General features: G+C 38.3%; 1 protein-coding gene across 9 annotated transcripts; it reads right to left on the bottom strand.

The window, feature by feature from the left end:
• Positions 1-418: 418 nt before the first annotated feature.
• picalmb (phosphatidylinositol binding clathrin assembly protein b) lies at positions 419-22,566 on the bottom strand. 9 transcript variants are annotated; one of them, XM_060888288.1, is made up of 23 exons: positions 22,010-22,566; positions 18,149-18,291; positions 17,980-18,055; positions 17,795-17,897; positions 17,500-17,593; positions 17,232-17,343; positions 14,690-14,796; positions 14,566-14,607; positions 13,731-13,816; positions 11,673-11,796; positions 10,704-10,837; positions 8,082-8,173; positions 7,785-7,934; positions 7,217-7,303; positions 6,851-6,940; positions 4,877-4,987; positions 4,610-4,717; positions 4,430-4,460; positions 4,251-4,350; positions 3,668-3,727; positions 3,123-3,227; positions 2,758-2,869; positions 419-1,719 (listed from the first exon to the last, which is right to left on the bottom strand). In XM_060888288.1, the coding sequence occupies exons 1-22, from the start codon at positions 22,137-22,139 to the stop codon at positions 2,777-2,779; spliced, it is 2,178 nt and encodes a 725-aa protein (XP_060744271.1). In that variant the 5' UTR covers positions 22,140-22,566; the 3' UTR covers positions 419-1,719; positions 2,758-2,776. The 9 variants fall into 9 exon arrangements, with proteins under 9 accessions (XP_060744271.1, XP_060744264.1, XP_060744266.1 ...); XM_060888281.1 differs by lacking the exon at positions 7,217-7,303; XM_060888283.1 differs by lacking the exons at positions 2,758-2,869; positions 7,217-7,303.
• Positions 22,567-22,829: the final 263 nt, after the last annotated feature.

Here is a 22,829-nt window from a genome sequence, read left to right as displayed (position 1 = left end):
TCGACTGGTTGAGTTGAACTTATTTCCACACGTGAGACAGCAAAGCAGCACTAGATTTAAGTTCATCAATGTATTTATATAATCAACTCTAATTGCGGCATGCAAGTAAATATCCAGCCATCCAGATAAAACCTTTGTAACATGAATAATACTGTATGTATACTATATTATGTGTATGGAAACATATTTGCATATTAAACAAATGACCTTTTTGCTCAGTTAAACATACTGTAAGTGGTGACTTTTTTTGCCAGACAGTGTATATTATTTTTATATAGTCCTGTGCATAGGCCTCCTGTATCGTCTTGCATATCTCAAATGGACTCCGGAAGCATTTCTGTTGGTAGAATAATAGAACTTTGCTTGACAAAAAAACTACAAGCTCACAAGTACAAAGACGACAGCGTGTGTTGTGGAAGCTGCACTTTATTTGAAAAAAATTACACTAGTTTTCTTACATTTTTTTAAATATGTAAACAAAAGAAAACAATCTGTGAGGACGACAATATTCAGCAGAACGTCAATAAAGTCGGATTCAATTGAATTGCTTTCGCAGTTCAATCCATCCTTAGCTAAACACCCAGTATTCAGTATATACATAACGCACTGGTCAACAGCGCACAATGTTTCTTTTGGTCAAGACTTTCTTTTTGTATGTTACATGATAGATATACAGTGATAAATATGACCTTTGTCCATTACGATATCAAATTAGGCAAGTGGGCCCAGCCAGCAGTCCTGGGGGAAGTGGCTTGCTTTAATCAAGTCTGAAATGTGAGGGCAAATCTTCACATTCAGACAGGCAGCCGTCTTGAACTGTGTATGTGAAACAATGGCATTCCATGCATAATGCAGAAACACATCTCTTCCCAGGTCTAACCCCGAGCAGATATTTGGACAGCTCAGTTCAAAAACCCTAGGTATGGTTATCGGCTATATAGATCAGCACGCCAGGTTCTAAATCGTATCTGCCCAATACTTCTGAGTTGTGAATGCTTGATCTACAAAGAGTATTTCTAGACATGAAACATAGAGAATACTTAGTGTTCTATATCATTTAACTTACAGGTGTTATTTTCACATAGCTATTTTAAAATCTCTAATTGCTTTAATTGCCTTATACAATCCAACACCCATGTGTAAGGTTAAATTATTTAACGTTTTTTCCAATGCATACACATTCATACGTGTTCTGTTTTTTTTTGAGTATAAACCATAAATAAATACAAACACACAAGTGAGGTCTATTTCTGAACATAATTAAAAAGACAAAACTAAAGAAAGTGGTAAAATATCATCACTGCGTCCTATTTACTGTAGGCGTTTCTGACTGAGTTAGGGAGATTTCTGCCCATTGTTTAAAAAAAAAAAAAAAAGAAAGAAAAAAGAAAAAAAAAGTAAACGGCAACAGGGAACATTAACATAGATTTTCTCACACGTAATGTTAAACTCTCCAGTCCCATTTACCTATCTTTACAGATTATAAAATGCACGAGGAATCCCCATCAGGGTAGAACAGCAGCATCACTTCATATCGCAGACAAATTACAAAATGATTCTAATAAGCTCTCAGTCTTATTACACCTTCTGGTCCTGCACCATTGACATTTTAGACATGTTTGGTTCATCTGAAGAGCAGGACAGCACAGACCACAGAGCTGCGCTGGACAATGCTTTGACTTCAGGGAGAGAATTCAGCTTGTGTTACATAAACTGCATCTGCAAGCAAAACATTAAAGGTTTTATTTCATACTAATGAATATATATATATATATATATATATATATATATATATATATATATATATATACATATATATATATATATATATATATATAAAAACCAAGACATTAAAAGCCTCAAACTACATGAATATAATTTCATTTCCAGAGCAATCATATTAGAATCCAATATTCATATTCATTTTTATTCACACTATATTCATAAATGTTACCTGACAAATATTTTGGCAAAAAAATGGTTATAGTTAAGCTTTTGGTTTCTTTGCCAGATTAGTCTTGAATGTACTTTTTATACACAACATTGCATTCCGATGCATGTACAGTACGATCTTCAGCAAGCACTGGAGCAGAGAGTAACACTTTAAGAAGACTGTTCCTGCTATGGACTGAGAATATAGTAAACATAGTTTGTTTCACAGATTTTTTTTGAGTTAGACAAAAACTAACATTACTAAAAGTCTCTATTAACATTTGTATTAATGGTACAAGTGTTAACAATAGTAAAGTGCATAGCTTTGCTGCTTCACACTATCTCTGTTCCCGGGATAGGCCATAGATTCACTGCAACTCTTACCTGGATACAGTGGTTTCCATATTTATTAAATCCATTTATTCCAAATTTTCTTCAGTAAACAGCTTGCAGAGGCATTTTTCTATCAAAGGGTGGCATCCAAAAATCTTATATTCTGTAGCTTGAAGCTCAAAATACCTACCAGTTTGCATTAACATTCAACATAACAAATGAAAAAAAATGAATATTCAAAAAATGTTTGGTTAACCCACAAACTGATAGATGGACCTTAAAACCCTTAAAACTATTCTTTTTTTTGCCCCCTAACAGCCTTGAACACACCCAAACCTAAATTAGGTGAGTGGGTAACTGTAAGAGGACAGAAATGAGAACAGTTTTGTACGTCTAGATCAAGAAAGCATAAAAGTCATGCGGTACATCGACAGGAACAGGGGTCATGCAGTAACTACACAACAGCACAGAGGCCATGTAGTTGTTTAGTACCTAGACAAGAGATGAGGTTCTACAAGAAATCCTTGAGAGAGAGCTGTGAAAAGGGGTCTTGTCCTGGTGCTCGAAGAGGGCTCTGACTGGAGGGACTAGAGGCAGCAGAGGGCTAGTGCAGACAGCATGACACAAACAGAGAATCAGAGAAGGAAAGAGCTTAGACAGGTAAAAGGAAGGAATACACAAAGGAAAGAGGCCTGCAGGCTGGAAAAGAGATCTTTTGGTCTCATGGTCGATGTGAAGACATTGAACCTCAGTGAGTTCTCGTTCTACCTCTCTTTATACAGCATATAAAGTAAGTACACTAACAACAGAGCTTTCACTGGACTATATTTTATCTATACACAAGCAGAAACACATACCTGTGCACTGGACACAGCTCCAAATGGGTTGGATGGCCTCATGACCGGTTGTGTGTACATCATTGTGGGTTGTGTCATCATAGCCATTGAGGGCAACTGTGGGGGCTACACAGAGTCAAGCTTTAAAAAACACTCCTAACACTTCAAAATTAGAGTCTCAATTAGTAAGTGTTCAACTTGGGTAAAAAGGTAATAAGGAAGTTTGCAAGAATTGAACATTAATATTAAAAAAAAAAAAAATGAAACAAGAAGAATGGATCAATACAAAGTTGACCTGTGAATAAAATCTGATAAGTGAGACACAATACAATCCTTATCGTGAACATGTAGCATTATCCTTTTGTTAAACAGATTGCTTTAAGCATAAGGTGGCACTAAAATTTAAGCATATTACTTGGTGTGAATTACATGGTTTGCTGACACCTTTCAATTATATTTGATAGTTGAACACAACCACCAAAATTGTCTTCCATAAACAGCTTGCAGTGGCAAAGGGTGGAATCCCAAAATCTTATATTCTGTAGCTTTAAGCTCAAAATACCTACCAGTCCATATCCCATCATGCCTGTCGGGGTTGTTGCAGGGAAGGCCATAACTGATGGAGGCTTTAAGACAGAAAGTAAGACCAGTGAGACCATGAGTAGTTTACTTTGCAAAGCTTCTTATCGTCGCTGTCAGGCGGAATCCTCGTATCTCCAAAACCGTTATTTTGCAGGACATTAAAAAAACGCCGTACCTTGGATTGTCTTGCGCTAAATTCCTGTCCTCAGACGAGCACCAGAACTAGCAGGGGTCAAGATTTTTTTTTCTTTGAGCCCAGTGTTTTGAAGACATTTACCTCAGAAGACGTGTTGATTCGTTGCGACTCTTCTTGAGGAGAAATATGCCGCGAAGCTCTCCCGCGGAGTGAAGAAGAGGTGGACAGTTGAAGTGACCAATGGAGTTATGAGATTTGCGTTCAAGCTATTTTCAAGACTTTAGATTGTTTAATAACTTATAAAAATAACAGACCCACATGGGGACTGACCAATAGCATCGATATGTGAAAAAATATGAAATTGACCAAATTTGGACATACGAGGTTTCCGCCCGACAGCGACGTTATACAACCGTGCTCCAAAATGTTACCATTGAGACCGGGTTCCATGTAGTGGAAGGGGCTGCTTTGGGCTGCCAGTTCATTCCACCTGTCAGTTTCTTCTCTCCTGGCTGGTTCCAGTGGATATCACTGTCATCACATTAAGAGCCAGTTAATGCTTTAAACAGTGAATTTGCTTTAACCATCTAAGAAAAATAAAATGACTCACTTTTTAGTGGTACCATTTCCAATTCCCAAGTCTGTAATCATTGGAACAGAGATTATTAGAAATAGTTAACATCCATTTTAGTAATTAAATAAATGAAATAAATGTTAACTTATTGCAGTTTTGAACACAAAGGCATATATTCTAGACATTCGTTAAGTAATTCTATATATAAAGACTTACTTCCAACTAGATTTGCTAAAGAGGAATCTAGGTCATTTGACATGATCTTTTCTGGGTGCTGAGAGGAAGGCTGGTTAGAGCCAGCCATTGTGGGCTTCAAAATCCCACCTGAAAGGTTCAACCAAATGACAAGAGATAAAAATATCTAAGTGAAATGTACAGCTTCGGTATGAGACTCGACCAAATAGAAAAGCACAAACAAAGCACAAACAAAGAACTAAAAGCACAGTCACACAAATAAAAGCTTTCATTATAAGCGTACTATACCATTGGTGTCCAGGTTATTACAGGAAGCAGCTTTGTTTCCAAAAACAGACTCAAAGTCAACATTTAGCTCCCCTGTACTCTGTTGAGAGGGAACCTGTGGAGGTCCGTATCCTACAAAAGACAAGAAAACCACCAAAAAAAAGAAAAAAAGAAAGAAAAAAAAAAAAGGTACATGTAGGGTAAAAGCAGTACAAACATCTGCCATGCCTTTAACATGTATGCTTTGTTCATTAAGAGTGGCAGTCTCAGTCAAGATGTGAACAAAGTATAGATTTTTAGCTTTAATTCAAAGGTTAATATTGCTTTAACTGTTTTGGAAATACAGCTATTTTTCCCTCCGTTTTACAGAATCAAAAGTCATTTACAGAATAAAAGGTTTTTGAGTGCTCTCGTTTAGGTTAGTACCATGTCTTGTTTAAGTTAAGTGATTTTTTTGTTATGTTCTTGTTAAATATACCATGGTTCGTCTATATCCCTGCTCAATCATGCCACGCTGACAGATTGACTCCAGCCGGCTCCAGACGAAGTGGGCTTGTTGTGGAAACCCAGGATCTGTTTTGGACTGTCTGAGACCTAGGAATATTGTCAAGGACATTCAGGAAGACCATCTCTGGGATGGTCATGTCCCATTATGGACTTTCCTGCCCTGATTCCCCAGGGTTGTTCCTCTGCCTTTGTTCCAACTGAGGATGCCACTCCACTAAGGAGGACACCACTCAGCATCATGTTTGGTGGAGGGTAAGACCCTCGTTTTATCGGTTCCCAAAGTATTTTCTTATTATTTTAGCTTTGCTATTTCGTTTGTTAGGTCCAGCATACAAGAACATTAAAGCTGATGCCCTTTGTAAATAAAAAAATAGAGTGCCTGTCAGTCTGTGATGACCTAATTACGTGGACGAATGTCTTTGTGGGCACCGCACAAGTGTTACTACACAAAACTGTTTAATGTGCAATCAGTTCTCACTAGCATTTAGCAACTTGTGAAATCATCTTATATGCGCACCAAAGCCAAGAATTCTGCTTGCCAGCAAGCTGTTCTTTCTTTCAGTTCCTCAACATCCCTGATCACATCTGAGAACTTGCTGTGCTGATCACCGCTAAAGATTGGTCTTGCAAGCTTGGGTTTAGTTGCATAAATCCAGCCAATAAAACAGCCTCACTGCTCACACCATTTCACCACCCACAAGCATCTGGACAGTGGCTACTCAGTGTCGCCTAGCTCTCCACAATATACATTTACAGCACTTAGCAAACAGCAAGTGACTCAGCTAAAACCCAGAGATAGTTCATTGCACAAACTGCTTAATATACCCCACCCCTTGACAGGTGGCACTGTAATGAGATTCACTTCACATCTCAGTGTTTCTTATGGTGATGGCTGATGTGATATTCTGTCCCGAGGAATATTGTTGGGTCCTGGCACAGGACATCCTGGATCCACTCCTAGGAAGTTTCAAGCACTTTGCCCCATTTGCCACGATCCTTGCCAAAGAGCTAACTAGAGAGCTTGTCCTGGAGAGAGCTCTTCAGGGAAAGGTATGATCTCCAGCCAGCTTTCATTAGAGCTGATGGGCTCCACACCCTATATAGTGATTTTGTGTTTTTCATAAGTCATGCCTGGTTCTCATCAACGAATTTGTTCTCTTTTCACAGTTTTTGATTATTGCCTCGCCCTCTTGTTTTGGCCTTGTTTTGATGTGAAAAGACTTGGTACTTGGTCCTTGGTCCTAGTCAGTAAACTGTGATAATTTGTAGCATAATTATAGTGTATGCATTATTTCACATTTGGTAAGAATTTATAACAAGTGGTTTTGAATTGAACAAAGCATAAGTGATCAGTCTGGCAAGAGGAACATCAGACAAAACTGGGTGAGGTGTAATAGAGGGAAACAGGAAACAGAACAGAATTGACATGAGAAATAAGGCGCCAAAAAAAGGTAGCGAAAAAGCAAGCTGCAGTCACAGGCCCCCTACCTCGAAACAGACCTGCTACAGTGGAAGGCTCGGGTGGGAAGGGAGAGGGGTTTGTGAGATGCTGGATCATGGACGCTTGACCAAAAGAATCTAACACAACAGTGGAGAGAAGGAGAGATGGCATCTCGAACATTAGTAACACTTGAAGAGAGATGCATTTTATATTCGTCTGAAGAGTGGACACTAGAGCCAGGGTCAATATTTGCATGTAACAGATCACCGGTCTGCGTTACGTGTCTGTGTTTGTTCAAAATTCGAATGGCATTCACTAGAAATGATCAACTTGTCATATGCTTTTGATCATCCCTTTTGCACTGAAGCCCTATATTATTGAATAATATATGTAGGGATGGTCTGCCATCATACAAGCTGAGATTAAGTGTTCTATCCGCACTGTTTGTTTGTAATTGGCTGATACAGGTAAGCTTGAATCAGTAAATGGATTGTATTGATCTACAGTGGAAAAGAAAACAAAATCACTTTTCAACCAGATCTTTTAACCAGATTATACACTTATCAATGAATAAATAGTTATTCATGGCCACAGTGGTATAGTTGTAATATTGTAACAATAATGTAATAATTGTTGTAATAATAATAAAACAGTAATAATGTTTTTTCTAACAATTTAGGAATAAGAAATATTAGTATTGTACTGATTTTTATAAGAAACTGCACTGCTTGAAACAACATCACACACTATGTATCCTGAAACAAAGGCCACTGTTTTTTTTATCTGTTGTAACCAATTAAAGATTTCAGTTATGACTGAGGTAGCTGTCTGTGAGTATAAAGAAATACACTGTAGAGGAGAAACGTGTTTAGTACCAATTAAAAAATAATGAACTGACATCAGTCTGGTGTTAATGGTAATATGATGCTCTTAAAACAAACTATATAGTGCAGAAGAAGAAGAAAAGCAAAGTGTGTTTACCGCCAAATAGTTCATGACCTGATGTCCTAGAAGGAAAGCTAACGCCATCAGACGACACAGCAGGTGGATGAGCAGGATCAACATGTTTGGTTAGAAAAGGGTTTAGGGTAGGGATGGAGCCTTCGACAGCTTCGGAAGAAGTAAAAGGATCTGAGCGGGCAAAGGGGAGAGAGATAGAGCATGAAGAAGAAAAGAATAACACAGTCGAACAGGAAAGACTTTAGTATGAAAACATGGAGAAGACTAGATCATGCACTGACACTGACGTACAGAGATGGAGGAGAATTTACACTATACCTCCCCATGGTGTGGATAGTGAGGGCCCAGGCTGCATGGATGACTGGAAGGTACTTTTCAAGTCAAAGAGGTCACTCTCCATCTTCAAAGTGCTGGGAATAAAGAAAAAGTCATTTTATGTTAGTGGTATGAAATTAAGTTTTCTATTAAGGATTCACTAAAATATTTTTTAATAAAAAGATTTTTATTTTACAGAGTTTTACTGTGTTTACTAGATAGTAGTAATATAATTTCATTATTGCTTATATTCATTTATAACTGTTACATTTGATGTTGATATAATTACTCGATAACTCAATAATATGGATTTCAGATTTAAGGAAAGGTTAGAACTACTGAGAATCAGATACTGTACCAACATTATTCAAAAAAACAATGGCCCTCCACAACCTCAACATGAATTATGTAGATTTGAAAGCAAACGATTCGGCCAAAGCTGATCGAATGGAATTTCGAGTGTGGAATCTCCTGCCACCTAGTGTCTGATTTACATGCGGTATGAATAGAACACCTTAATTTTTCCTGTTGTACACAACCGTTACATGACAAAAGCCTTGATTTATGAAGGTGAGTCAATAAAGGAAAAGCAGCAGGATGCAGGCTTTACCAACATCCAAAGAAAAAAATCTTTGGATGGATTGTTTTTTGTCATTTTTGTCATAATTGTCATTATCTTTTTAATGGATTGTGTCCCTGAATCTCAGAACTGAACCCACTTGCTGCTAGATGATCTTTGTGTCTGGTCTAAATTGTCACACGATACTCATTAGTCTCTTTTCTTCTCCCCTTAATTCCCCATGGCATCACAGTGCCGCTTACAACTCGGGAGGTACACTTTAGAAAATTGTGGTTAATTCGGGTTTCACACAAACTGTGATCTGCCAAAGCAGAGGACTCTTCACTCACAGTGGAGTTAGGAGTTAGTGAGTCCTGAGTAGTACAGTGTGAGGTGTGTCTTGGCAGTAGATGTACACTTTGGTACCGTGACCAGGCAGGACAATAAATTGGGTGGCAGAACAGTCAGAGGACAAACTCCATAACTCCCTGTCTCTGCCACCTCTCAGACTCCACATGAGCCTGCCAGCTGATCTCATAAAAATGGCAGAGCCAGTGATCAAAGCAGTGCCAGCAGGTCTTTGTTAGTGTCAAAGCAGCTCTCTGTACAACAGAGTATGTCTGCTTCACTCCCTGGACTTTCTATCCATTTTGTGTTTAAATTCCCAGTGGTTCATAGGGAAGGGAACCAGGTGGTAGTAGCTTACTTGTTCATTTGGGTGGTAGGGGAGGTATGTCACAGGTGGGCACATGGTTTTATCATGGGTCTGCCCTGGGAGGGATGTATCTGGGGACAAGGCAGAGTGATAATAACTAATATGGAACACCTGAGCCCTATTACGCCACATATTTCTTGTAATATTTATCTTTCTCTCTCCCTAAGCAGTAAGAATTCATCTGTCAGTAAATGAGAACAAAAGATGAGTAAAACACATGCAATCAGCTAGAAAGTTTTCGATTATTACTGTTTATCTATTGTGCCAGGCATAAAAGCACAAATAAAAATCTCATGAGTGTCACACTGCTGAGATGTTACGCTGTTACTGAAATACTGCTATAGGAAGTGAGTACTGAATTAAAACCTGAAAATAACTAACACCAATGAACATTTTAGTGGAAAAAATGATGTAAAAGAGGTTTGCCTTTTACAATCCTTTCTTCTGACTTTAATTAATAATATCATTTAGGGATATATATATATATATATATATATATAAAGAATTATGACTATACTTATACTTATAGTTATACTTATACTTACAGAGCTTTATACAGCCATATAGCAAGTCTTAATACAAAGACAAGTCTCAATCCCGATTCTAACTGAGGACTTGATGAAAAAATATACCAGAAAGTGCCATTTGTACATAAATGTGCATATTAATTGAGTAATGTGCTAATAATAACTAATGTCTGCACATCCCGAGTCACATTTACAAATGACCTGTAGACACTAAACAAACTGCACTGTCTGCTTTTACTACAAGCTTCCCTTCATTTGATCACATGTATACCCCAAAGATTGCAGTGATGAATAGTGAAACAGGTCAGTGGAATTTGCACATGTTTAACTTTACCATATGAAGTTCTGATGTCTAAGGGCCATATTAAAATAAAAATGCCAAATGCATGCCTCTGAAAAGTATTTGCCTCTTTTTTCATGAAGCATGAGCCTCTGTTTTCCTTTATTTACACACACATATATGTGCATTTTATATTTACATACTGTCAGGACTCAGCCCGGACTTTGGCCACGTGCTTTTGTTGATGTTCTGTGTTCACGTGTCTGCCCCGCCCTTGTCTTGACCTCCTCCTTAGTGTTTAGTCGAGCCGCGTTGCCTTAAGCAGCGGGAATCCTCTGTTGTTGTCATGTTGTTGTCTTGTCTCGAGTCTGTGTCCATGTTTCGTGTTTTTTTTAAGTTATTAAATCTGTTTATTTTTATGCTATCCTGCATTTGGGTCTGTTTTTATCCCCCGACCCCTAACACATACACAAATATTTTCTGCTTAAATATGAAATCCATGGCTGCTAGATTATGTAAGAAACACATCTGATGAAAGGCTCACCCATTAGAGCAGCTCGGGGTGGAGAACAGGTCAATGACAGGAGCTGTACTGATGCTGGCTGCTGTGGTGGACACGGGAGATGTGTCTGTAGTGGCAAACGAGGGCCTCTTAGAAAGCTCTTTCAACCTCTGCTCCTGGAGAGACGTGCCACAGTTACATGATGATTGGCCATCAAAGACATTACAATTTAGCTGCCAGTCAAAAACAATTCTATAAATTAAAGGTGCGGTATGTTAAACTGAACATACAGTTTTCAATGTTTTGAAGTCATTTTAATAAAGTGTGATCGTTGAAATCTGTTTCTAAGCCAAATTTAAATGATAAAAAGAAGTAGCCTCTTTATCCTTGTCAGGGTTGAGGCAGCAATATACCATGGATGACAGCCCAAGTTCATTGCAGTTCACCAGAGACACATGTTCAAACTCTCCTAGGGGCACACCTCGAGGCAATTTAACATAACGTATCTACCTACATGTTTTTGGCAGGTGAGAGGAAACCAAAGAACCCAGAGAGACTCATATAGACATTGGAAAAAACATTTACACAAGCAGTAACCTGAGCTCAGGATTGATCCAGCAGAACGGATTGAACCAAGTTGTTTTACTAAACACTATGTTGTTTCTCCAGCCAAATAACTTCCGAGTAGCAGCCAACAATCACACTCCTTTATGAAGCTAGTTGAGAAAAGCCTATTTCATCAAGAAGATATTATTTGTACAACTGAAAATATAAAGCTGTCTTAGCACATCTAGGTAACTGCATAATTCCATACGTGTTATTTTATAGTATTGATGACATTATTAGTCTAAAATAGTCAATACTGTATAAAGAAAACCCTTGTATCAGCAGGTATGCCCAAACTTTTTTACAGGTAGCAGAATTATAAGTAACAATTGCAACACATAGGTTTAAGGGGAAGATTCCTATTTTCACATCATTCCCTGTAAATAATGCAATCTGATAGGTCACCTTCAGTGCTTTCAGACGTGCCTGCTCTTCCTCCAGGGCTGCCTGTTTTTCCCTCTCATCCACTTTGGTGAAAGACATGCCAGTGTTGGCCAGGGACGATACAGCATTGGAAAGCGTGCTTGCCCTATGATAGCCAAATACAGTTACATTACTGAATATTATCTCCATAATACTCTCTTTACAAAAAAAAAAAAAATAAACAACATGCTACTTAAAAATAGAACATAATGCATAGTATTCATTTTGATACAACATACTACCTTAAAGGTGCCCTGCCACACGTATTTCATTACTTTTCTGGTAATGTCTGAAGTTTACCATGGACTCTGTAACATTTTTTTGTGGAAAAAATGCCTTGGTTACCTTGTTTCAAGCCATTCTAGTGTGGTATAGAAAGCCTGCAGGAAGACTCAGCTCGATTTGCGACAGTTCTCATGAATATTCAAATGAGCTATGCTGCTTGGCTCCGATTGGCTAACCGCTAGGATATGAGAGCATGACTATTCATAAGTAGCCTAGGCTAGAGGAAATTTGTTTACAATCACCTTGAATTGCGGCAGGAATGGCTTCTTCACAAGCCCGTTGACGTTCAGCCATCCTTGCTGTATAGGAAACTCACTGAGCTACACGAATTCTGGGGGCGTGGTCTCAAGTGGGAGAGCTCATGAATAGTAATGAGCTCAGTCACTCACGTCAGAGTGACCAGCTTTTCCAACTGACCTGATTTCTCTGCTTATGTCTTTTAAGTGGCTAGAACTGACTGGGGAGGTAGCAGTTCGTTTTCACATTCACGACACAACACAAACACATATGGACCTAACACAGATCAAAAAATCCAAGTAAAAACGGTTTTGTGTGTAAGGGCACCTTTAAAGGCAGGGTCTCCGATTTTTGAAAGCCAATGTTGACATTTAAAATCACCAAAACAAACACGCCCCTAACCCAAATGGGTCCCACCCCTGTATTGATAGCTCCGCCCACACATACATACGCAACCCAGGCAACTACTGGAAAGAAATGTGTCTTTATCATAGCTGATAAAGAAGAACAATATGATTGCAGATAAACAAACAAGCAAAAATGACACACAAGCATAATCATGTAAAGGACGGCATATATTAGTTCTGTGAAACAAAGCAAAACCAATGTTACTCACCTATCGAGAAGGAAAAAAGCGCCTCGGCGTCTTAAGTAAAGTTGGCCGCATATTCACAGATTGGAGTTTCCCGAGTCAATAACTCCTGAGCTAAACGCTGTTACTACACAAAACACGGTTGTAGCTGCGTCTCTACATAGAAAAGAGGTGTTATTTGTGTAGTAACAGCGTTTAGCTCAGGAGTTATTGACTCGGGAAACTCCAATCTGTGAATATGTGGCCTTCCCGCTCCTTCAGTTCTCTCCAGCGCTGGAAAGCTGATCCTATATTAACACGGTCCTACTTCTTGCCTTATCGTAAGTCTTTCTTCGACTTTCTTTCTTTGTTTTTATCCTCCATGTCAATGTTAAAACCGCTTTCTGCTAATGGCACACATGCGCACTGAACACTCTCTCCGCACATATTGACAAGACCCGCCCCTTTCTGCTCATTGGCTACACGTTTGTTTCGATTTTTTGTTTAGTTTTCGGCCCGACTCAGTTTTCTGAAGCATTTCCCAAAAATCGGAGACCCTACCTCAATCAAGTCTGTAACAACAGGACTAACTTTGCATTAAGTTTCACTGAATTGTGGCCTATTCTGGCACAATGTGCTGAAAATTGTTAGTTCAAGGGGTTAATCAGGGTTCAACCCCAGCACTGCCAAGCTGTCACTGTTGGGTCCTTGAGCAAGGCCCATAACCCTCTCTACTCCAGGGTGCTGTATCACAGCTGACCCTGTGCTCTGAGGCTCACTTCCAAAGTTGGGAGATGTAAAGAAAAAATTTCACTGTGCTCTAATGTATACGTGACAAAAATAAAGGCGTCTATTTGAGGTAAGTCATGAAAGCCTATTCTTATGAAGAGTAAAAAAACGGTTAATGAAATCATGCTGATTCAGAAAACCATGCGTGCAGAGCGTACCTGCTGGCCGCAGTAGAATCCTTGACCTTTTTGCCCTCCAAAGAGGCCAGGTGCTGCTCTAAAGCATCCAGGAGACTGCTGGGAGCCTGAGGCAAAGCAAGTAATTATTCAGTTCACCCATGTGCTCAGGAAACATAAACCAGCCAATAAATGCCACGAAGAAAGAGCAATCAAATAAACTATAAAACGTAGCAGAAAACAAGTGCAGAGTCAAAAAAGTGAGTAAAGAAGTACTTACACATACTGTAAACTGAAGGTAGACAGGAAGTGGAAACATAAGGATAGATACAGAATATAAAGGTGGTATTGATCAGAGATCCACATTTTGATGTTTGAAAGCATCTAATTTATTCCCTGTTTAATATTTGTTTATTTCTATCAGGCCCATGTAACAATACTGTCATTTTTAAGGCTTTAAATTGTTGCTTGGGTTTAGTTTGTATTGAATGATTGGACTGGTATAACTGCTACGTGGCTGTTTTTACACTGTGACATAATGAACAAATCGTTTTCGGTGAGTAGTTTTCCAATCAATCTAGTCACAGCTGTGCTCCAAACACCTTTATTTGCTGTAGTGGAAAGTTAAGAAAAGCAAAGTGAAGATTTTTTAGTTACATGCATATCTTTAGTAAGCTTCATGCAATTTTTGTCTCATTTAAGCCCAGTGTAGAAAACTATAATAGCAAAGATTTTTTTTTTAGAATATTAAGGTCAGTTACTAATAGAGCAAAATAAAGTACTTGCAGGGAAAAATAGCAAGAATGCAGTGAGCTTGGAACTTCTATTATAGATGTTCTCTAAGAAGCTAGTGTAGAGCAGATATATGTGGTGTTACCTGAGAAACATCAGGAATGTCCCCTCGGTCGATCCCCACCTGCTGTCATAGGTAAAGAACGTGAATGTTACAACAGCGCTCACCTACGCAAATGTTTCATCACACTACAGCAAGAGATATTTACCTCTGCCACTTTGAGAAACTCAGAAATCCTGGTCATTCTGGTGAGGAATTTCTTGTAAATGTCCAGTCCTTCTTTGCACTGAATCTTCTTCATGTCAAAATACTTCTCTGTGGATGGGAACACAAATGTTTCATTACATTTCATAAAATATCTAATCTGCACAGTTGAGGCAATGGGAATTTTTTTTTTAAACAAATAAATAAATAAATACATTTCAGGGCTGTGAAGTTTACAGAATATGTTTAGTTTTGACGTTCTTATGATGCCAGCATCGAACCAGAAATATTTAAAAAGGAGCCTTGATACCAAACAATGCCTAAACTGTAAAGGGAGAGAAAATCAGTGAGCAAAATAATCGTCTTACAAACAGGGGCTGAAAAAATGACCGTTTTTAAGAGACACCAGATAAAGGTGGTGATTTATTTTTTTCAGTATATTCCAGATAATAAAATTTAGCTAGTCCCTAACTGTGCAGCTCGTAGGGGTGTAAAGCTACAGAAAGTCACAAAATCAAAAGATATGATATGTTGGTGTATTGATAGTATACATATTTTACCCCAAAAGATCCACCTTAAAAGTGCTGAATTAGAACTGATTTAACACTCATGCAACTATGTTTGACTTTAAAACAGTTTCTTTGTTTTTTCACTTTGGTTGTGTTGGTTTCTTTAACAGCTTAAAAAGCAAAAAAAAAAAAAAAAAAAAAGATTTTGCATGATTTTTCTTTATTTTAATTTGTTTTTTCACCTGTAGTTTCAACATGCGCATGTAGACATTTCAGATCTACTGTAGTTCTAAACTAAATTCCAGGCTTTAATTCTGAATGATTCGAGCTTCACGTCTGTCCTCTTTTTTACAATATAGTTAAAGGATGCGCATCATTCAATGGTAATCATTTCATATTATTGGCATCTGCAGCAACTGGGAACACAATATTCTCATTCTGCTTCACGCTTAATCATATTTAAGCATATGAAATTAATCCACTTATAGAATCAATGAATACTTATGCGTACATGTTTGTGGTACGTGTTACGACATTCATTAAGCACTGTGTACTACACCACTACACTGGTGCTCCATTCTGACAGCGAAATGGAAATCGACTTCTCTGACGTTTTCGATCAGTATAATCGAATGAATTACTTTATCACTGCAGGACTGATATAAAATGAGTCAGGACACAGATGGCTTTCAGTGTGAGATGTTTTTACCTCTGTTGGGATAAAATGACACAGAATTTTAGTACTTGAAGAAAATGGCTTCAAATTTTAGAAGCTTATAAACAAGGGGCATCTTAGAGAGCAGAAATGGAGCACCAGTGTAGTGGTAATAAGGATAAAGTTCCTTATACAGTGCTTAAAGAATGTCATAACACGTAGCACAAATAGCTATAGATATTGTCTGAATTCAGATCACTGTAGCACAGTTTAAACACATGTGCAGTTATTGTAATGCAGCACTGTGCATGCAGAAGAAAGCAATAAAAATAATTATTACCAAGTTGTATTATTTCATTCATTCACTCATTTTCTACCACTTATCCGAACTACCTCGGGTCACGGGGAACCTGTGCCTATCTCAGGCATCATCGGGCATCGAGGCAGGATACACCCTGGACAGAGTGCCAACCCATCGCAGGGCACACACACACTCTCATTCACTCACGCAATCACACACTACGGACAATTTTTCAGAGATGCCAATCAACCTACCATTCATGTCTTTGGACCGGGGGAGGAAACCGGAGTACCCGGAGAAAACCCCTGAGGCACGGGGAGAACATGCAAACTCCACACACACAAGGCGGAGGCGGGAATCGAACCCACAACCCTGGAGGTGTGAGGCGAACGTGCTAACCACTAAGCCACCGTGCCCCCCAGTTGCATTATTTAATAATGTATATACCTTTTTTGCTATTTGTAAATTTAAGCATAAGTATTCATTGATTCTATCAACATTTGTGTGAAATAAAAATTCACATTCAAATTTTGCATTTTTGGAAGTTTTTATGAATATATTTCCCCTAGTAGGCTTAAGAAAATCAGAAATATTTACAAATTCATTAAACCCTGAGTGTCTCCTTTCGTATGAGCCATTAAGCACCACGGCTTGCTTGGGATTTGATGTGATAAAGAAATTCAATGCTGGACATAGACACAACAAAACAGGAGGATCCATTATTCCATTATTTGGTCTCTGGTAAAGAGAGGTGAGAGAATGTAATACGATCCATAAAGAGGAATACAAAAAAAACTACAAATGTATGGCACAAAAAAAAAAAACTTTTGTAACTCTACTACTTAATGTTAGATTACATTCATAATTACATATATATAATACATGTATAATTATACATATAAATATAATTACTTATATACATAAGTAATAATGTTGTTATATAATAATAATAATAATAATAATAATAATAATAATGTTGTTATATAATAATAATAATATCCAACCATATATTAATAACCACACACTGCAATAAAAATTGTTTCGAATGTGCGTTAGAGGCATGAAAATAGAAAAGCTTTACCAAGCAGGTTGATTATCCCCTCGTTGTAAGCTGCAAAAAGCCTGATTGAGTCTTTGAAGAGGAGCATGAAGGCTGCGTTAATAACCCCATTGGTGAGCTCGTTGGCATTGACCTGGACATAGAACAATAATTAGATTTTCCTCACAGAAGGATATGCTGCTAAACATAAAAAAAAGACCTGGTGGAAAGTGGTACAAGCTGAAATAATAACAAACACATCAGGGGAATCGAGAACAGAATATGACGTTCAGTATTGTGCTAAACTCACATTGAAATCTAAAAGGGCGTCCATCTGGTTTTGGATGATCGGGATGGTTTTAAGGAGCTTCTCTGTATTCATGGTTCTCATCACTCCATCAACCCTAAAGGAAAACATTAGGACACATTACTTTAGTGGTTTGTCCTGAGAATTTATTCATACTGAACCTCTAGCAAAGTGATTGTATCCCTATTCATTTAAGCATTTTATAATGGTTTGAAAGAAAATGTATATGGTAATTCTGAGATTTGTGCGAGCTCATGGATTTACTGATGTTTTTAAAATAACGGATCGGATGCCTTACCCACGCTTTACTTTTGTAAAATCAAACGCCACCTGTCGATACGACACAGCTTTTTCATTCAGGTATCGACTGTATCGCCGAATAAATGTTGACATGTCATAACCTATGAGAGACCAGAAACATCCCTGTCAGGCAAGTTAAATATTTATTAAATCAAGTAAATTCCTGCTAGTGTCATGCAGTACCTTGTAGACCACTTTTGTCCAAAAAGTTACTGAGGTTGAATAAAGTATTCCTGGAGGCCAGATACTGAACGAAACGCTGCAAAGCAACACGAGACGACAGTGTTTCTTAGCATGTCAACGTTTAAATAAATAAACTTGAATGCTAGAAATGGTCAAAATCAGCACTGACCTCATTCCCATAGACCATGAGGTGATGTGTCGTGATGAGGGATTTGAAGACGACCACCCAGCTGGTGTTGGTGGTCCTCTCGAACAGCGAGTCAGCCAGCTGAGGAATGTTCACGTTCATCTCGTTGGTACAATGGATGAGATCTATAAAGGGGACGAAACAATGTGAGAGTTGCAAAGAGGTTCTGTACCTCATAACAACCGAATAAACATAATGTGGTGTCCTGTTAGTGCTGTTAGCTTCGTACCAGATAGCACAGTGCACAAAACTGTTCAGAATAAAATAAATAAATCAATTCTAAATGCAGTTCACAAGCAGGCACAAGTTCACAGGCATTTCTTTTACAAACAGACATTTCTTTCATGCAACAGTAAAACAAATAAATCTTAATAACTAAGCGAGTTGTATACATTCTTTAGTTTTAAAGGTAGAAAAGAACACAGATATCGGATCGGTATCGGCCGATACTGGCAAACTCTGGTATCGGAATCGGATCGGAAGAGAAAAAGTGGTATCGGTGCATCCCTAGAACAGAGTATAGTCATAAGATTGGTGCTAGATGAGAATGTCGGTACAGTAACCATCAAGTTGTTCCTCGTAGTTTTGTTTAACTTTATTTAGTTTTTTATTTTAAGGTAAAGAAACACAAAAGCCAATTGTTATTTTAACAAACCATAACAGTTTTTAATATTATTTAATTATACTATAGAGACATGTATAGCAGACACTTCATGTAACCTAGTAACGATAAATTATTAAAAAGGGCAATGGTGTCATTCATTTCTAAATTAAAATTGTAACATTTGGTAAATAGTTGTAGTATATAAGCAAAATAATACACTTTATACTGTGCATTTATATAAAAAAAAATACTATTCTTCAGGGTGATAACGTATCGCAGCACTCCAGCATGGATTATTGTGACATGTGATCATGTCTATCAAGTTTAATTCCTTACTGAAGTCACTTAATAGTGACTTATAAAATTATTGTAATTGTATGTAAATATTAATTAAGCCAAGACATTGGATGAACTGAAAAATAGACTGCAATACAGCGAATATGATGCTTCACATCACATGGAAATTATGTTTAATATTTACATTCAAGGTCATTCAAGATAGCGTGGAATGTCAAGCAAAAGTCTTCGAAGGTGTCGAATAACTTTCCAACGCTATAGTCACTTCCTAATGTGATCATGGTTTATGATAGTTAAAAAATTCAAACAAATCCAGGAAATGATAATGGTTAAACTATATACTAAACTATATACTAAATAGGATAAACTATTACATAGGAACTATTACAGTTTTTGCCTTTGTAGAATTAATACCATGCTTCTACTTAAGTAATTAGTGTCTATTCAAACGTCAAACAAAAAGTCAAGTAAGTAAAGGGATGACATTCGTGATTAAAGCTGCTGAGATCAATTGTTTTAAATTCAATTTTGATCTTGGGCTTAACAATTAGATACTGTAGCAATAACCCAGTGAGAGGGGAATGGCCTGAGCGCAGAGTTTACTCACAGCTACGTAGATCACTATCACTGACATACGCAAAGGACTGAAAACCGAGAGGGCAAATGCTCACCAAATCAAAAGAGAAAAGATCAAGCGAAACTGTAAACGTCAATAAACAAGTCACGATATTCACAACCAAACACAGAACTTCTAAGGCTCACACAGCAATCAATGAGGCAACAATTTGCAAATATACACTGAAATGACTGCAATAATTGCAGTAAGTAAATGTGGATGTAATGTGAAGCAGGTGAGCTAGAGGCAGGTAACTGCTATCTCTGTGGTGTGTGTTGGAATTGAAATTTCTTCTTTACATAAAGCTGAACAAAACAAATCCCACTCCAACCTCATGCCTTAAACTGCTCATATGGTTTACCAAACTTCTTTTTTAGCTTTGTGAATGAGCAAGCCTGACTTTTGATAAGACATTTGCCTGGACTGGCTTGCAAATGATGCCAACTTTGATTTGTGTTGATACACGACTTCTGCCTGGACCAGCAATCCTTCATCATACATACTACTACTATAGACCAAAACTCCAACGTTATACGGTAACGCCTTTTAAAGCAATTACAGTACAGACATCAGTGGACAAGACAAGACAAGACCTGGGACAATATTAGTACGTCAGCATTGAAAGGAACTGTTTTGGGGAGAAGGATGAAAGTTAAAGAACACAACCACTGAAAATCTGATTTGTTAAAATGTTTACTTTTAGCTAAAGCTGCTTCGAGTCCAGTAGCTAAAAAGACACAAAAGTCTATTACCAGTTATCTAGATTTACAGACACAATACACACCACTGGGGGCACGGTGGCTTAGTGGTTAGCACGTTCGCCTCACACCTCCAGGGTCGGGGTTCGATTCCCGCCTCCACCTTGTGTGTGTGGAGTTTGCATGTTCTCCCCGTGCCTCGGGGGTTTCCTCCGGGTACTCCGGTTTCCTCCCCCAGTCCAAAGACATGCATGGTAGGTTGATTGGCATCTCTGGAAAATTGTCCCTAGTGTGTGATTGCGTGAGTGAATGAGAGTGTGTGTGTGCCCTGTGATGGGTTGGCACTCCGTCCAGGGTGTATCCTGCCTTGATGCCCAATGACGCCTGAGATAGGCACAGGCTCCCCGTGACCCGAGGTAGTTCGGATAAGCGGTAGAAGATGAATGAATGAATGAATACACACCACTAGACAACTCACATAGCATAGATAGATAGATAGATAAAAGTTTAAATAAAGTTAAGTTTAAATAATATTTATCTATTGCACATTCAGTTACTTCTTAATGACCTTTGTGGTTGGGAATAAATAAATATGAAGTAGAAGTCTATGAAATGTGTAGAAATGAGTGCACGTGCATGAGTTAAATATATGCATTTAAGGTGGCAATGAAACCAGGATATAAGAAACTGGTGGCCATTTACTGACCTCACGAGCAGGCTTAACTATCCCTAGGACTAAATCGGTTCTAGTCTTGTAGACAAGATTTGAATGTATTTGCATTTTCCATGCAGATACGTTTATAGTCCTGATTCGGCACATGACAGGTTTCTCGGTTCACACACAATCTCGATCTGGTGCTTTAACGTTTAACTCAGGAAGCGACAGAAACTAAAGAAAAGTACAAATAAGAAGCGAAGGATTCGAAGGGACGTGAGATCGAATCCCAGCCTTAAGCAAAACTCTACACCGCCTTACTTCTGTGTGGATGTGTCAATGAATCAATGAAATCTCAGTCTGAATAAATAATATAATCTCTATGATGTTCTAGACAGGGATCGTGAACCACTCTAAAGGATACTGCACATGCTGTCTAGATAGAAATGCAATCAAATCAGCATCACTTTAACACTGAAGTGACATCCAACAACCAACATCGACGAAAATACAGTCAACTGAAGACATTTGTACATCTTTGCTGGCAGTCATGAGGACTTAAATGTACATTACTCTTGTATAGCAGATGAAACTGATGGATCCTGGAGCTCATGGACTCAGATGTGAAGCTGATTCAGTTTCCTGCAGCTTCAATGTGAAAATCCTCCAGAGATTATTTTCATCTTTGTCTACATCTTTTGTCTATAGCTGGGCCTACATGAAACTCATATAAACCCGTATAAACTATATTAGCTTATTCTTAGGCAAAAAAAAAAAATGTTTTATTTCGTTTTAAATAACGTGTAAAGAAAGAAAAGCAACGCTCACCGCTGTGACTGTTATAATAACTGTTAGCATTAGCTTCCCATTGTGGCTACCGTTAAACATCGCCATAACAACGGAAGCTTGGGCATCTTTTTTGTGGTCACTGCGACAAACACATTTGAACGTGTCACTTCGATAAAATACTTACAATCCAAATGTTTCTTTTTAGGACCCATAATTTCGTGTGTGGTCGCCTTGCAGACGGTTTTAGACACGGCCGAGCCGGTAACGCTGTGCTGAGCGGCTGTGATCCTGTCAGTAATGCTCTGGCCCGACATCTTCAGCGCGTCGACGCGGATAAAACAGCAAAAAAATCGGATTTTTCTCAAAACAATCACAACACGAGTAGGTTTTTTTTATTCCTCGGTTCACCCGTGGTCGTAGAATAATACAGTTAAGATGAAATAAAAACGAGATATAGAGTTATAAGGAGAAACCCAGCCTGAGCTCCGAGTGAACGCGACGAAAAATCCCGAACCGATTCGAGATCATTAATATCTGCTAACGTTTATTAAATCCTTACATCGTTAAAAGTCTGACGGAAAACATTTCACGGCTTCTTTGACTCATCTTCCATCCCTTTCTCGCCCCAAATCCCACTGTCTTCTTCCCCTCCTCCTTTTTTTTCTCACCACCCTGCAGGCGTGTTAAAAGGACCAGAAAGGCGTTCAGTGAAATGGCGGGCCTGTGCGGCTTCCTTCAATATAGGACACTGCGCTCGCTACAAGGCTGATCCTGGATCAGGCGATGGCCGTATCCCAAATCCCTGCTTATTCCCTTGCTAGGTGCACTACATCTCGTATATAATAATGGCGCTTACAGTCTATCTAGTTTACTAATACATCCCAGATTAAGCCATCTGAGATCCGTCCTTTGTAACTAGGCTCCACACCTTGGCCAGGAAGGAAATCATTAATGCACTTGTTCTAATCGATCATGAAAAATATCTAATCTAGGGTTTCTTTCTT

This window comes from Tachysurus vachellii, chromosome 15 (genome assembly GCF_030014155.1).
Source record: "Tachysurus vachellii isolate PV-2020 chromosome 15, HZAU_Pvac_v1, whole genome shotgun sequence".
Taxonomy (NCBI): domain Eukaryota; kingdom Metazoa; phylum Chordata; class Actinopteri; order Siluriformes; family Bagridae; genus Tachysurus; species Tachysurus vachellii.
Note: the sequence above shows the minus strand (reverse complement) of the source record. Positions and strands in the feature narration are given on the sequence as shown.

What these genes read in the sequence shown, in the direction of transcription:
- picalmb (XM_060888288.1), bottom strand. Translation starts at nt 22,139, where the DNA reads ATGTCGGGCCAGAGCATTACTGACAGGATCACAGCCGCTCAGCACAGC. An exon ending in AGTTTCTCAAAGTGGCAGAG is followed by an intron (nt 14,608 to 14,689) that starts GTAAATATCTCT and finishes TACCTATGACAG; the next exon opens with CAGGTGGGGATCGACCGAGG. An exon ending in GAGCTGTGTCCAGTGCACAG is followed by an intron (nt 2,870 to 3,122) that starts GTATGTGTTTCT and finishes TGTCTGCACTAG; the next exon opens with CCCTCTGCTGCCTCTAGTCC.